The 17,136-nt window shown below is 39.9% G+C and overlaps 1 protein-coding gene across 1 annotated transcript in view; it reads right to left on the bottom strand.

The window, feature by feature from the left end:
* Window positions 1-17,136, bottom strand: part of STK17B (serine/threonine kinase 17b) — a 93,295-nt gene that overhangs the window by 23,204 nt on the left and 52,955 nt on the right. Inside the window, exon 6 of the mRNA XM_075179945.1 lies at window positions 15,548-15,596. Within this exon, the coding sequence (XP_075036046.1) occupies window positions 15,548-15,596 (49 nt within the window). The remainder of the gene's footprint in view (window positions 1-15,547; window positions 15,597-17,136) is intronic.

Raw genomic sequence — 17,136 nt, forward strand, 5'->3', positions numbered from 1 at the left:
GAGACAGGAAACAAAGTGGGATAAGGAGGGGGAGTGGGGGGGGAGGGTTGGGAAAGACAGGCACGTATATCACCATACCTATAACAAAGGAGATTATAAGCAACATATCTAGAGATTAAAGACCTGAGATAAATAAGAAAATAAAAAGTAGACGGCAAGACATATGGATCTCTTACCCATGGCGCACGACGACCAACCTGGAGGATCCGGAGATGGCCCAGAGTCTATGTACCATTAGAGGACGAGAGAGCCAAAGGGGGTAAACAGCTACGGCTTTCCTGGAGATACCACGGGGCCCAAACCTTGTCAAAGTTGTATGATTTATCATGAAGGTAGCATGTAATACTGTCCATGCTTGCGATATACCAGATGTAGTTCCGTAAGGCCTGCATAGAGGGAGGGTTAGGATGTTTCCAGTGTTTAGCTATTAGGGATTTGGCAGCAGCCAATATGTGGGATATCGGCTTGTTGGAAGGGGCGCTCTCATCAGGGATAGGGCGAGAGAGAAGGAATGACCAGTGATCCTTAGTGATCTGTTGTTCAGATACAGAGTTAATAAGTGCCAGGACCATGTTCCAATAAGGGATTATACAGGGGCAGGTCCACCATATATGCAGCATCGTGCCTCTCTGACCACATTCCTGCCAACAGCTCGGAGTAGCAGTGGGAAACATTCTAGACAACCTATCTGGGGTATAGTACCACCTATAGTACAGCTTGTATGCAGTTTCTTTAATAAGTGTGGATATTGAGCTCTTGGCAATCCCCTCTCTGACCTCCTCCCAGCAAGACTCATCCGGAGGGGGTCCTAGATCTCTCTCCCATTCACTTTCATGGCGTCCTGGAGTGTCAAAGGATATCTCTATTAGCCAGTTATAAATCCTCGACACCATCCCTTTGGTGAGTTGGGAATGCAAACACATGTACTCAAAGGGAGTGAGGAGCCTAAGAGTGTCAGAGGCGGGCAAGGACATAACGAAGTGTCGGACATGGAAGTACTCAAAAAAAAGCGGGCGAAAAGATTCAAACTTATGCTGGAGATCGGAGATAGAGGCCCACGTTCCATTAACCACCAGGTCCGAGACCACACGTATCTCTGCACGTTTCCAGAGTTTAAATTGCTGTGGCTGGCCACCTGGGGGGAAATGCGGGTTGCTCCAGAGGGGAGATAAGGGAGGATAGTTTGTGCCTGAGCCGGGATGAGTCTCATATGGACAAACAAAATTTGAGCGAATGGAGTAAGGAGGCCCTCTGTGGCCTGTCCAGTCTGGAGAGGCCCCATAGGGATGACAAGGAAGGGACTCCCACAAAGTGGGTTTCCAAGTCCACCCATGCTACAGTCCGGTAAGGGACATAAGTAACTGCAACCTGTGTTAGATGGGCCGCCAAGTAATAGTGTTTAACATCAGGAAAGCCTCTTCGTCCCCTGGCCCTGGGCTGTTTAAGTACTGCTACTGAGACTCTAGGGGGCTTGCATCGCCAGACAAATTTGAGGAAAGAAGTATGTAAGTCCCAAAACACAGGATCCGGCACCTTTACCGGTTGAGTCTGGAAGAGGTAAAGAAGTTTGGGGTTCAGATTCATCTTAACAGCAATGATCCTCCCCAGCCATGATATAATATAGCTCCTCCATTCCTCCATACTTCTAGGTCTTTTTTGATTTTAATAAGAAGGGGAGGAAAATTCTCTCTATATAATCGGTCATAAGAAGAGGTGATATAGACCCCAAGATACTTGATCTTGTTCGCCTGCCAGCGCAAAGCAAAATTAGCCTGTAGGGTGGCATGGAGGGGAGGGGGAGCGTGCAGGAGCATGGCCTCTGATTTAGCAAAATTAATTTTATAGCCTGAGAGAAGAGCATATTCATCAATGAGCCTGTATAGGGCGGATAAAGAGTCTTGGGGGTTCGTGAGAGAAAGCAGTATATCATCCGCAAAGAGAGAGACCTTGAATTCCCAGGGTCCCAACTCCACACCCGTTATCAAAGCCGAATGCCTAATCATTGCTGCCAAGGGCTCTATAACCAATGCAAAAATTAAAAGAGATAGGGGGCATCCCTGTCTCGTCCCATTGGAAAGGGAGAGAGGATCAGAAAGCGAGCCATTAACCAATACCCTAGCGGTGGGAGAGTTGTAAAGAGCAGAAACTCCCGTCAGGAATTTAGACGAGAAGCCATACGTCTTCAGAGCGCAGCTGGATCCTTTTGATCTTTTTTACCCACGTAAACCAGCACAGTGGCGTAGTGGTTAGCACTTCTGCCTCCCAGCGCTGGGGTCATGAGTTCAATTCCCGACCATGACCATATCTGTGTGGAGTTTGTATGTTCTCCCTGTGTTTGCGAGGGTTTCCTCTGGGTGCACAGGTTTTCTCCCACACTCCAAAAACATACTGGTAGGTTAATTGGCTGCTATCAAAATTGACCCTGGTCTCTCTCTGTCTGTCTGTGCATGTTAGGGAATTTAGACTGTAAGCTCCAATGGGGCAGGGACTGATGTGAATGAGTCCTCTGTACAGTGATGCGGAATCAGTGGCGCTATATAAATAAATGTTGTTGATGATGATGATAGACAAAAGATATATATGCATGGCTAGAATGCTACATCACAGTTAGCATTACTATGATGTGAACAATACACTGCTGTATGTGACATGCAAGATTGTACGTAAATATAACACAGCTTTAACCGCAGGAGCGCGTGTGATGCATTGTGACCTTTTCTACCAGCATAAATTAATCTTAAATTCTGTGTATTTGAAGATTAAATTTACAAGAAACTAAAGACACCTTCTGTTTAACATCTGTGGAGGTTGTTGCAGTGTCACTCTTTATCAAAAGGGTGCGAGTTTCACCAACCATCATAGTTGGGCATGCTCACACTTTGTTAAATGGCAATGCAAAACATGCAATTGATCGCATTGGAAATAAAATTTCTAGCGTACCAGCAGACAGCCGATTGTTTAATTTAGAAAATCTGCTTTTAAGCCAAGTACTTAAAAATATCATAGCAGCATTCCTAGTCAACGGTGCATACTGGGGAAACCCTTATCGAAACCCATTACGATTATAACATAAAAACGTGAACTTTGCATCGCTCAACCTTAACGTAACACTGCACTCAGCCAAACCGCTTCTACCAGACTTTGAATAGGGAAATGCAGTGCACGAATATATGTCACTCATACAGACCACAAATAAATTGGAAACAGACGCTGGGATATTGACTGACTATGCAGAATACCCATCTCCATTTGATATTTCGCTAAGAATGGGAAATGAGCACAGAAATCCTTTTTGCCAACGTGTTGGATGGCACAGTCAATATGATAATATATGTGATATGTGATAATGTAATTGAATTGTTTAGGTGTTAAAACTAGTTATCAAAAGTGATACATGCTGTACATAAATTTTATATAAACACATACGTACATTTTATTCTTTTTTAAAAACTCACATAAATTTGGTGGCATCGACAGACAATGAGATGACCAGGTAATAAATCAACCATGGTGACTAGTGATTAGATGTAACAAATATGTTTAACTCCTAATAGGAAATTACCAACTATGTTTGTCTACCAGCAGAGTGTAGGTGAGTAACTGTATCACCCATTAATCAGTGAGTTATTTCCATCTTTACTGTTAAGACACGTAGTTTGAGTTATTGTGTTTTCTTATATATCACAGCTATTTAACAGCTCAAAAATAATATCTACCATTTGCCCTTAGGTACCCAAGGCATAAGGACCAACAAATGCGCAAAGGAAAATCAACAATACATAAAACCTAAACACATATCAGGTATGCAAAATGTCCAAATAAAATGCAATTATAGTGCAGCTCTGCGCTGATTGATCAATCTTGTTGTTAGCTTTATTCAATTAAGGTGTATTTCCGGTTACAGGTTACACTATGTCCTCTATTTTTGTTTTTCTCACATGTGAAACCCGGAGAGAGAAAGACAACCGTCACATTTGCAACAAAAGGATATTTTCACCTTAGAGAGACTATTACAATATATTTATCACACTTATTGATGTTTAATAGTATATCACCAGCGCAGAGCTGCACTATTATTGCGCTATTTGGACTGTTTATTTAATGCTGCAGGGTGACATTTGTATAGAACATTCTGTGGCAGGTGTGTGGGGGTAGGGGTGCACAGGAGAACTTGGATATTTGTTCTTCTTTTAGGTCTGCAAAATGATTTAGGTACATGCTCTAAAGCTGACTGTATTGGTCACATTCTAAAAGAACATCAGCTAATTCAAAAATTGTCACAAGGGTCTTGAATAATATTTGTTTTTTGTTTTTTTTTGCAGGCAAACACACTGGCTCTTGTACCCAATGACAACTATCACAAAACACAGTTTGATGGACTGCCACCAGGTAACTACATACAGCTAAATCACTCCTGTTTTGCATAAACTCAGCACCACCACAACCTCGGACCTGATAGTGACTAAAACAACTTCCATTGCATCACAAGACCCTGGTCAGAATAAACTTTAAAAAACACTGAGGTTTTGATGTTCGAATTATGTTGGAATGTGACTGAAAAAAAGATGTTTGATATGTTTGAGAATCTGAAGTCTTTTCTTAGGGTAACGAAATACCAGCCCCTATGGAACCCCAGGATGCACTTTACAGGGGTCATGCTAATACCGTATGATAAGGTACAACTGGGTGAAAATATCCATTACTATGCTTTTACCAGTTGGTATCCTTTTGTTATTTTTTTCAAAAATGTAAAAAAATGGCTTTTTGAGAAAATCTAAATCTTGATTTTGAAAACTTTACAATTTACATTTTTTTTTTTAAAAGTACTGCTGTGTAATATATATGAAAACCCATAAAAATAGGTTTAAAATCAGACTTTGCCCAACTCTCTAGCACAATCAGGTGAGTTACAAATGTAATAAAAAAAACAAAAAACGTTAAAAGCTAATTTTTCGCTAAAAAAAGTGCAACTTTAAAGCCATATAACTTCAAACCAGTATATATTTCAGCCTAAGATTTGGGGGTTTCTTTACACCCATGACAGCACTTATTATACCAAATTTCATTACGATCTGAAACGGTCAGTTTGAAACCCTGTGTTGATTTGATGTGGAAGGACCCAACTACTTGGCAAAACCCAGTACATTTTAGAGGCTTTTGAAGATGTTTTTGGTAATTTACTGGTGGATTTGAGAGCCAATACACCTGGTGAGTACTGCTTAAGTACAGGTCTGTTTCCCCCTGATTTAACTGTCACTTATGTCATTAAAAAGCAGCACTTTAAAAAGCATTAATCATACTACTGCTAGTCATTTGCCATAGCACAACCAACAGTAAACCTGTCTACAAGGTTAAGACATAATTTGGTGTTTTAAAAGACCCTAATAAATGCATCCCTGACCCGGAGAAATGCTATTTAATCTAACAATCTGGTTACATCCATTTGTGAGCTAGTCCTCAGGTCACGTCAAGTGGGCATTCTTAAAAAGAGAGACATTATAAAAACACTTTGCATTAAAAAATGCTCCATTCGTAAAAAGAAGAACCTAATGAAAAACAATCGGGTGGTTTTTCCCATTAATAACAGGTCTTTTGACTGATCGGTAATGGATTACAGTGAGAAAATGTACCGGGTACCTAAACCACAAATAAACCGTTTACATGCCAACAGTATAATTAATTAATATATACGTAAAACAGCTATGTACTGTCTAAATGTAGATATCACAAACATATTAGAGTATGAAAATGCAAAGGGTTACATAGCCACACTACAGAAAGATCTGATGCTGGTGTACACATTGCTGACAGCCGTCTATCATCAACACTTTTAATGCCTGAAACTGAACAAACTACTCAAACACTCTCTGAAGAACCTGTTGAATCTGACACTGTTTATCGTCAAGATTTAACCAGTGGTCATGACAGATTTAGTAAGAATAGCAAACTACTATTAACTAAAATAGCCTGTTCAAAACAAATTTAATATTGGAACGCTAAAGGAGAGTTTGTGTATAAAGATTGTGTTGTGCCTGGTTCCTAAATCCTGGATTTTGTACGCAAATTCCCACAAAGCTGCAGACTATCGAACCGTAAGTTGCTGCGTGGTTGGGATGACTTTATGCAGGCTATGGCTGAATTAAATATACCACAGTGGTTGGAAATGTTACAAATAGAGAATACCTAGATCATTTAAAAGCAAAAACCTACGTGTGACAGGATGGACCTCCTATGCCACACTGTCTGTTGTTGCTGGGGACCGGCTGGGCTTAGATTTCCATGTCCCCTTTCTTTACCCCAAATGCGTCCCTCTAAACGCAGTAGGAAGGGCTTACAATGCTGCCACCACTGGACTCCTTAGCTGCATCCAGCACTGCGTCCTTCTGGGTAACTGTCGCTGCTAGTGTACCCACTTGCTGGTACATCTGGGCTTGTACCCCTGACCGCTTACCTTCAGATCAGGGTTGCTGTGGATGGTTTCCCCCATGGCCTATCACAAACCTCAGAACAGCCAGAAAACGGATCAGATTTGGGTCTAATTTGCAGGTCATGGGAATTACAGCAGGAAAGAAGTTGTCAAAGCAGGATCTTGAAACAAATGATGCTTATTAGCTCAAGTGTCCTAATAAGAACAGTTCACACACTAGATGGTATAATATACATCACATGGTCAAACATCTCTCTTTTTTATACAGATTCTGCCACAAAACCTGGCAGGGGGTAAGCCAGCCCCCTGATCAGAGATGGCTCAGCAAAGACTGAAATATTTTATTCAAAGATTAATATCAGAAAGTGAGATTGTGAGATGTATTTACACTAATCTGGGATATCTTAAATCACATTGATCAGAGGTTTCCTTTCACTTTAACCAGGCAGGATACAGGTAACAACTCCCTTCTGTGTATTCAAGTGTTGGTTACTCTCAGATGACAAAGATCTAATTAGCCTAATTGGGAATTCCACTAGAAAGGTTAAAACAAAAAACTAGTTTCCTCCCCTGGACTCAGATTTAAATACATTTCCTATACGAAAATACACACAATATAAGAAAAAAAAATACCATTGTAATACACAATATCAAAAATAAGTACATTTGCAATGATATACATTAGTGCATTGCACTATTTAAATTTATTTATACAATAATTAATTTTATTGTTTTCAAATAAGCATTGCCCAAGAGATTGTATTATGTTTCCGAAGCACAAGCAATTTATTTAGCAAAAGCAATTTGTTTAGCATTTCAATAAACAAGTACAATACAGTACAATATAACCGATACATGATACCTATTAAAGATGTTACATTAAAGCAGGAAAGTATGAAAACACCAAATACATTACATTTTCCTTATAGAGCTCCCCCGAGGACAATGGAACACAGCCATACTCACATGTAGCCACGTTCAAAGAGAGAGAGCGAAAAGAAAGAGCTTTGGCTGATAAAAAAAAGCTTGATAGTATCCGGTTTCAGTTTAAAACATGTTTCCATTGGTTCAGGGTAAGGGTGTGCACCGGCCACTTTTGGTGTTTTGGGTTCTGATTAGCTTTAGGTTTTGGGTTCTAATTTGTTTTGCCAAAACATCCCACGAAAGGTTCTGGTTCTGATTTTGGGTTCTGCTTTTTTTTTTTTAAAAAAAAAAAAAAAAGCATAAAAAGTGCTAAAATCCATATTTCGTTTTTTTTTCACTCCTACACTATTATTAACCTCAATAACATTCATTTCCACTAATTTCCAGTCTATTGTGAACACCTCACAATATTGTTTTTAGGCCAAAAGGTTGCACCGAGGTAGCTGGATGTCTAAGCTAAGCGACACAAGTGGGTGGCACAAACACGTGGCCCATCGTAGGTGGCTGTGTAGGCTTGAATGGCTTTTTTGCTGCTCCTCCATCCTCTGCAGCATATAGAGGGTGGAGTTCAAGCACGTCACTACCTCTTGTTTTGGTTAATGGCAGGGCAGGTTCATGCTTTTTTGATGTAGCAGGAACAGTGAACGTAGTTTAATATCTGATATTAATATTTCTGCACTGCAGTAACAGTGAACGTAGTTTAATATCTGATACTAATATTTCTGCACTGCAGGAACAGTGAACGTAGTTTAATATCTGATACTAATATTTCTGGACTGCCTATTGAAGTGGAATCTCGACGGGATTTGGTACCGGGGACACAATACCTCCATCAACCGTCTAAATTCCACTGCACAGATGGCGGACACCGGATGCACGTTTAACACCAACATAGCTGTTACGGCCGCAGTTATCCGCTTTGCCATAGGATGACTATATAGGAGTGGCACTGCAGTGGCAGACAGGATGGCAGTTTGAAAAACTAGACCCCAAAGAGCACATAATGTCAAAAAAAGAGTTGCAAGATGGAATTGTCCTTGGGCCCTCCCACCCACCCTGATGTTGTTGAAATAGGACAGGCGCACTTTAACAAACCAATCATTTCAGCGACAGGGCCTACAAAACTGTGGCTGAAATGATTGGTTTGTTTGGGCCCCCACACAAAAATAGCTGTTCATCTCTCCCTGTACAAACTAAACTGGCTCTACTGAGGCAAGATGTCGTCCTCATCCTCATATTCCTCGCCCCCTTCAGTGTGTACTTCCTCATCCTCACACATTATCAATTCGTCCCCGCTGGACTCCACAACCACAGGTCCCTCTGTAGTCTCTGGAGGCCAGTGCTGTTCTTGATTGAGGAATTGATAATTCATTTTGATGAACATCATTTTTTCAACGTTTTGCGGAAGCAACCTCCTTCGCCGCTCACTGACCAGGTTCCCCGCTGCACTAAAAACTCTTTCCGAGTACACACTGGAGGGGGGACAACTCAGGTAAAATATAGCCAGTTTGTACAGGGGCTTCCAAACTGCCTTTTTTTCCTGCCAGTATAAATAAGGACTGTCTGACTTGTCTGCTTGGATGGTGTCAGCAAAGTAATCCTCCACCATTTTTTCAATTGTGACAGCATCCAATGCAGCGACAGTAGACATGTCTGCAATGGTTGGCAGGTCCTTCAGTCCGGACCAGATGTTCTCAGCATGTTCTACTTTATCCTCCAAATTTTTGTACTCCATTATATGCAGCACAAGAGAGCGTACCCCTAAACCACACACACTTTGGGACTGCGGAAACAGTGAACGTAGTAATATAGATTGCAGTACCTATTTTTTGGAACTGCAAAAACAGTGAACGTAGTAATATAGATTGCAGTACCTATTTTTTGGGACTGCAGAAACAGTGAACGTAGTAATATAGATTGCAGTACCTATTTTTTGGGACTAAAGAAACAGTAAACGTAGTAATATAGATTGCAGTACCTATTTTTTGGAACTGCAGAAACAGTGAACATAGTAATTTAGATTGCAGTACCAATTTTTTGGGACTGCAGAAACAGTGAACGTAGGTAAATTTAGCAGTACTAATATTTCTGGACTGCAAGAACAGTGAACGTAGGTAAATTTAGCAGTACTAATATTTCTGGACTGCAAGAACAGTGAACGTAGGTAAATTTAGCAGTACTAATATTTCTGGACTGCAAGAACAGTGGACGTAGGTAAATTTAGCAGTACTAAAATTTCTGGACTGCAAGAACAGTGAACGTAGGGAAATTTAGCAGTACTAATATTTCTGGACTGCAAGAACAGTGAACGTAGGGAAATTTAGCAGTACTAATATTTCTGGACTGCAAGAACAGTGAATGTAGGTATTGCAGTACTAATATTTCTGGACTGCAAGAACAGTGAATGTAGGAATTGCAGTACTAATATTTCTGGACTGCAAGAATATATTGCTCTAGAATTTTTTTTATACTTTTTTAAAAAAAAAATGTAATTATTTTTGTATAATTTTTTTTTTTATTTTTGTAAAATTTTTTTATGATTTGTTAATAATTATAAAATTACTATGGACTTATCAGAACAAAGCACAGGACAAAAGCACCACTGGACTCAGCAGGACAGAGCACAGGACAAAAGCACCACTTGACTCAGCAGGACAGAGCACTGGACAAAAGAATAAAGCACCACTGGACTGATCACACAGGAGCTGGAGCACCACTACCCTACAACCTCCCTCTTCCCTGATCACAGCCCAAATGAAGATGGCGGCCGCGAGTGGGGAATTTATGCAATCCGAGTTTCGCGAGACTTGGACGTCAGAGCCTCACTTTCATTTTTTTGGGCGCCGGAAATACCCGAACAGTGCTTGGATCCCGTCGGATCCGCACTGTTCGGTTGGGCTCGGATTAGCGAAATCTGAGCCCGCTCATCCTTAGTTCAGGGTTCAGGACCGTCTAATGTAAATCAGGTCTTAGGTAAGTTCAAAGGATTTCTCTGGGAAGAGAGGATCACCTTCCCCCAACAGCTGAAAACATGTGCTTCTCAAGGAAACTGACCCAAACCACTTCTAAACACAATGCCATTTTGATCATTCAATCTTTTATCTTCCATAACTATTGATTGCAGGAAGCGATCACAAATCCGAAATTATAGGATGAGAGATGGTAATGTGCAGATCAAAATGACACTAAACATGATACATTTGCTAAATCCTGAGCCTTAGATACTTTTAAAGTGCTTTTAACATTATTATATTTAACTGTAAACTCTATTACATTTGATTATAAACAACTGTGTGTTGGAACTATTTTAAGGTGAACTATTTACAAGTGAATGTGTAAGTGTATGTTATTTATTGTGCGATTGCGCCATAACAATATCAATCAATAGAGTTTATTTCATTGAATTATTCAACTTTGACAAAGTGATCCAGCCACACTACGTCTGTGTCACAACTACATCTGAAATAAGCAGCATGATCGATTTCAGCAGTCCAGGTCTAACAACACTATACAGCTACTACTGTCCAGAAAATGAACTGCTTTATATCAGGCGCCTCAATGGTTGAATCTAAGTCATAATGTTATATTACCGATTATTGATTCTAACAATCTGACTCAATAATTCAACATTACAACTTAGTGCAGTGGCCCTTAGGCGTTTTACAAAATACATATTTGCACCATCCAGTGTTCTTGTGTTATCTCACCTGCTATATCTTTGTTTAAGTTTTTTGCGTGTTATAATCTTGTTCCTGTAAATATTTCACTTTTTGTGCATTATAAAATTTTGTAAGGGATAGAATTTTTTGCCTGAATATGCATTGAAAATATTTGGACATACTTTTTATGTTTCAATAAAATGCATTTATGATTCACAATCTGGATCACAAGAAACAAAAGTTTATTTTGTTTTATTGGTATTCTAAAGAGCAATCATACCAGAATAGCTCTCGTGCAACATTAAAATATAAATCATCCATCTGTTTTCTGCTATATAAAGACTTGTTGTCATAACCTACTGACCCAATTGACCAGTTAATTTAGTAATGGTTAAAGGCGAGCAACATAATAAAGCCTTTCACAGGATGATACCCCCACCAAGGTTAAAAAGGTCAACAATATGAGACCTCATTTCACAGCACAATATACCCATCATTCAAAGGGTAAATGTACTAAACTAAAGTTTTGATAAACCACTGATTAGAAGCGGTTTTACGAGCAGGTTTTAAACCGCCAATTGTATTAAAAGGCAAAACCGCTGATATAGTGCCCAAAAACTGCAGTTTCATCCATCAAAGCATTCAACATCGCCATCCCGATTTTCAACTTTGACTACATACAAACCGTTTAATGTATGTAGCAGCAATTTCATAAGCAGCCAAAACAAAAAAAGAGGTGGTTGTGAGAGGCAACATTCCTCAAACCACATGCTGCTTGAGATATCTTGCCAATAATAACAACTAACGAGGCACCTATGGGTTATGAATTATTGTGGCAATCATTTAGTATTTAAGGGGACAAAATGAATTTATAATTAACTTATGGTGGCAATTTTTATTGTTCATTATATTAATGGGGCAATTATATTGTATTACATTATGAGGGCAATATAAGTATAGAATTAGGATTGCTAAAGGGGCAATAATTATTCATGATGGGGGCAACATTAATGATTTCATGTTTTATATTGCACACCTGTGCATGGCGGCACTTGTAGTGCCATATAATAAGCGTTGCAAACGTTATAAATAATTATTTACCCTCAAATCTCAAACAAGTTCTGAAAGCTAGACACTTATTTTGATATTCCATTTCATTTGTGCACTTATAAAAAAGTTAGTAATACAGTACATAAACAAATGGTCATTCATGTTCGAAATATAGTAATTGTTTGTAAATGAAACAAATAACAGCTGCCTGTTTTAGCAAAAATAAAACAGTTGCAGGTGAGCGTGGCCTTATTCATGAAGAGGTGCCAAAAAAAGGGCATGGTACAGGTCAAAAAGGTGTTTGTGTTAAGACCTACAAGTAGTTGAAAGTCTGTAATAACTTTTAAAAAAGTCTATGAACATGCCTACATTCCAAATTTTGTAGCTGCCACACTTAATACATTTTTAGTGAAACGATTATCTCAATTAATACAATTCTTTGACATGACAAATTCTGCCATATAGCTTCTATCCATGTAGGTTTACATCACTTTTAGGTGATCATATTAGATGTAGCACTGTTTTTCTGACTGTTTTATTTAGCCTAATTTACATTTTAAATTAATAATGAGACTGAGGAGATATTGTGACTGTCTTAATTACATGCAATTTGAATTTGTAACACATTAGCTCAGTTATATGCTCTACTTCTCACAAATATAAAGCATCAAATAGTTGTGATACTGTTGGTAAATGACACTTTAGCACTTCGTATTGTCATTGCAAAATGACAAGGTGGTTTTAGAATGGAACCAATGACTTCTATTTTCATTGTTGTTGCCATCTCTGTACAGTGTCTCGTCTCGCAGAGATATGTGATTGCTGTTGTTACCTCTGTATTGCTACTGGTCCCACTGACTTCAACTGTGATTACTGTCGATATCTCCACTTAGCTGCTGGTCCCATCGAGCTCAGCTGTCATTGCGGTTTCCATATCTGTACCACTGCCCAGTGATTCCAACTGTGATTGTTGTTGCCATCAAGGTTTTGTTGCTGGACCCACAGGAGTTCATCACTCTGTTGTCAGCTTTCTGGACCATGTGTCCAAGTTGCAAAGACTGCCTACTCTATTAAACCCAGCTAGGGGATTAACTTCTCCATTGCCCTGCCCAATTTGGATCAATTGTTCATCCCCACTCTCTCATTACCTACCTTAGCTATTCAACATTAATCCACATCTCTCACACTTTACCTTCTTCCCTTCATCACCCTTCTCTCTATACACCTCCTTTCTTACCAGCATTTTCCCGGCCCATTATTATTTCCCATTCACTACTTTCCTCTTCCCTAGCCTGCACTCATGAATGGTTTTCTATCCTGCACCCACCACACTCAATATCCTACATAGCAATAACAAACCACTTACCCACAAATCATCCTTGCATGTCCTCTTTCTTGCCCTGATCCTTTTTATGGCTGTTGGCGACCTCTCATGCAAATCTTGACACCATGCAATCCCTACTTTCTGCTCACACTCCTCATTCCAGCACAACACTTTCAATCCCTGTAACCTTATCCAGATATCTCCACTACCCTTCCCTTTTCTGTGCACTTTGGAATACTAGTTCCTTTTTTAACAAACTCACATATAACCATGATCTATTAATTCCTAAATCCCTTAACTTCCTTGCCATTAGAGAAACTTATTTTACTTTCTCTGACACTTCATTCCCTGCAGCTCTCTCCTATGGGAACTCTTCCTCAGCTGCACTCCCATACCTGGAAACAAATTAGCTGGTGGAGTAATCATGCGACTTTTTTTTTTTTTTACTGCACTTTTGAGTAATACTCCCAAAATCCTCCCTTTCTTTGAAGTCCAACCTATCCATCAATTCTTTGACAACTTTGCTGCCTGTCTCACTTATTTCCTAACTTTTTATCTACCTATTTTCATACTAGGCGATTTCATCATTCCATCCTCCCCTCTACTCCCAGTTTTTTGAGGTACCACAAGGTTCTGTTCTCAAATCTCAGCTTTTCTCATGGTTTACCTCATCTCTTGGGGAATTAATTTACTCATACAGCCTAGAGTACCACCTCTATGCTGAAAAAACCCTGACCTCTCCCCTTCTGTACTACCATTTGTAACCAACTCTCTCTCTCTCTCCTGGCCAGCTCACAGTCAATCACAGGACCATTAAACCTTAGAATGACATTGCAGCGTTGAACTTTTCCTTGTGGGAATTCTGGATATGTTAAAAGGAGACTGTAAGGAAAGCTCGGTGCTCAAGAAACATCCAAGGTTAATGTTGGCATTCTTACTCCTATTAATTCCATCATGATTCTATACTGCAATCCTTTGTGAACATGTCTTACGATCCTGCAGCTGCATGCATTTTGTAGCGGACATCAGAGAAAACTCTGCTCCTATGGTAGGTCTGCAGAAGCAGGATGACTGGAATTCAGACATCCACCACATTGGTGGAGAGCTTGTGGCCAAGTGGTCCAGAACCATTAGAAGCGAGAGACAAGATTTCCAGCTCTATTGGAGAGATGTATTTACAGCTTGGCCAAGGAAATCGTATCTCACACTGTGGTCAGGAGCAGCATACTTAAAGCTGAGATCATAGTAGCTTATTTACAGCTGGGCTGGGAGAAATGTAGTCACAGCCTGGCTAGGAGAAGCGTTGCACAGCTTGGTCATGAGGAGTACATTTGCAATGTGAAACGCATATGTACTACTTGGCTGGGGGAAGTGTGAATATGGCTTGGTCGGGAGACCCAGGTACTTTGCATTTTGGCCAAGAGCAGTGTATTTACAGCCTGCTCATGAGAAGCGTATTTACACTGGACCAGAATGAGTGCATCAGCACCAATTTTGAAGTCTACAACTTGGCCTGGGAAATAGAAATTACAAATTGGCAAGAAACTATGGCCTACAGACGATACAGAAAACTGCTTATTGTGTAGCAGAATGGTCACTGAATTTATTTCTTAAACTTGGCCAAGGCAACAACTTACTCATAGCTTACTGGTGTACCTTCCTTGAGGTTATTACAATTTGGTATTGGAAATAATTCCTATTTATCTATATTGTGGTTGCCATATTATTGACTCTACGATGCTGTGGGGAATACTGTGAGATCTGGTGATATGCTGTTTTTAATGGTGTTTATTATTATAGCTATTATTTATTTCTGCACTCCTGTAAAACAAAATGTATGTGAGTGGTCCTAAAGTGGTAATGGCATGGACATTGAAATTACATTTTTCATTCTTTCCACCATACAAAATTCCAGTCTGACGTACAATCACTCAAAATTGGGAGCAAATTGGTTGTCCATGGGCAACTCTCAAAGCTTCATGTGGAGGCAGTTGTCTATACAGTAGTAAGTGCAGGGCTTAGGAGACTAGGACCCATTTTCTATGGACCACATGTTACTATCAAAGCCAGCATTTCACTTTTTCACCGTGTAATAAGTAGTCCCCCTTGTGCTTCAAAATACTAATCAATTAAACTTTATTGGCAATAAAGTTAAAATCTTACCATATATCTGTTGACGTTGCTATGGGTTCATAATTTAATATTTCTGGGGCTAAAAGGAAAACAAAAAACATTTATAGGTGAATAACAAACACACACACACACACATATATATCTATCATTATATACAAATTAATAATTCAGCATGTGTAACAGTGTTTTATTTTCATTGTCAAAACCATATTATAATTCATAGATTCCACTGTATCATCTTGGCTGCAATTACTTCAGAGGCACCACAAGAAGAAATGCAATGGAGGAGGAGAGAATGGCAGGGTCTACAGCATGGAATAAATTTGTTAACCTCTTTTGAGTGCTGATCTACAGTCATGACCAAACGTTTTGAGAATCATTATTATTACTATTATCATTTATTTATAAGGCGCCACATGGTTTCCATGGTGCCGTACACAATACAAACAGTGTACCAAAACAGAGTAATACAGTACACAACAATAAACAAGTAAAATTAAGACTCCAGAAGCTCTAGGCATAACAATTATAGTGAGGTTGGAGCAGAAGAAATGGTAGAGAGACAGGAGGGAAGAGGGCCCTGCTCATGAGAGCTTACATCCCAAATGGAGGGCAAACAGAGAGCAGACAGACAGGGGAGTCAGGGGATCAAGCACAGGAGGATTAAGAAAGGGGACAGAGAGAGAGAGAGAGGTGAAGAGACAAGCTTGGAGAGAGGATTAGGTGGAAGACTGGTAAATTTTAAGTGCCCACTTGAAAGAGCACACTGAAGCAGTTTGCTGCTTCAGTGTTTTTAGACCTTTTTGTCAGATGTTGATATGTTATACTAAAGAAAAATTACAAGCATTTCTTAAGTGTCAAAGGCTTTTATTGACAACTACATTAAGTTTATGGAAAGAGTCAATATTTGCAGTGTTGATCCTTCTCTTCGAAGTCCTCTGCAATTCGCCCTGGCATGCTGTCAATCAACTTCTGGGCCACATACTGACTGATGGCTGCCAATTCTTGCCTAATCAATGCTTGGAGTTTGTCAGAATTTGTGGGATTTGTTTGTCCACCCGCCTCTTGAGGATTGACCACAAGTTCTCAATTGGATTAAGGTCTGGGGAGTTTCCGGGCCATGGACCCAAAATTTCAATGTTTTGATCCCCGAGCCACTTGGTTATTACTTTTGCCTTATGGCAAGGTGCTTCATCATGCTGGAAAAGGCACTGTTCGTCAGCAAACTGTTCTCGGAAGGTTGGGAGAAGTTGCTCTTAGAGGAAGTTTTGGTACCATTCTTTATTCATGGCTGTGTTCTTAGCCAAGGAAGTGGGCTCACTCAGAATTTTACCTGAGAAGCAACCCCACACATAAATGGTCTCTGGATGCTTTACTGTTGGCATGACACAGGACTGATGGTAGCGCTCACCTTTCCTTCTCCAGACAAGCGTTTTTCCAGAGGCCCCAAACAATCTAAAAGGCAATTCATCAGAGAAAATGACTTTACTCCACTCCTCAGCAGTCCAATCCCTGTACCTTTTGCAGAATATCAGTCTGTCCCTGATTTTTATCCTGGAGAGAAGAGGCTTCTTTGCTGTGTGTGCAATGGCACTCTCCCCCTGGATGTAGGATATGGG

The sequence above is a fragment of the Mixophyes fleayi genome, chromosome 7 (genome assembly GCF_038048845.1).
Source record: "Mixophyes fleayi isolate aMixFle1 chromosome 7, aMixFle1.hap1, whole genome shotgun sequence".
In the NCBI taxonomy this organism is placed as follows: domain Eukaryota; kingdom Metazoa; phylum Chordata; class Amphibia; order Anura; family Limnodynastidae; genus Mixophyes; species Mixophyes fleayi.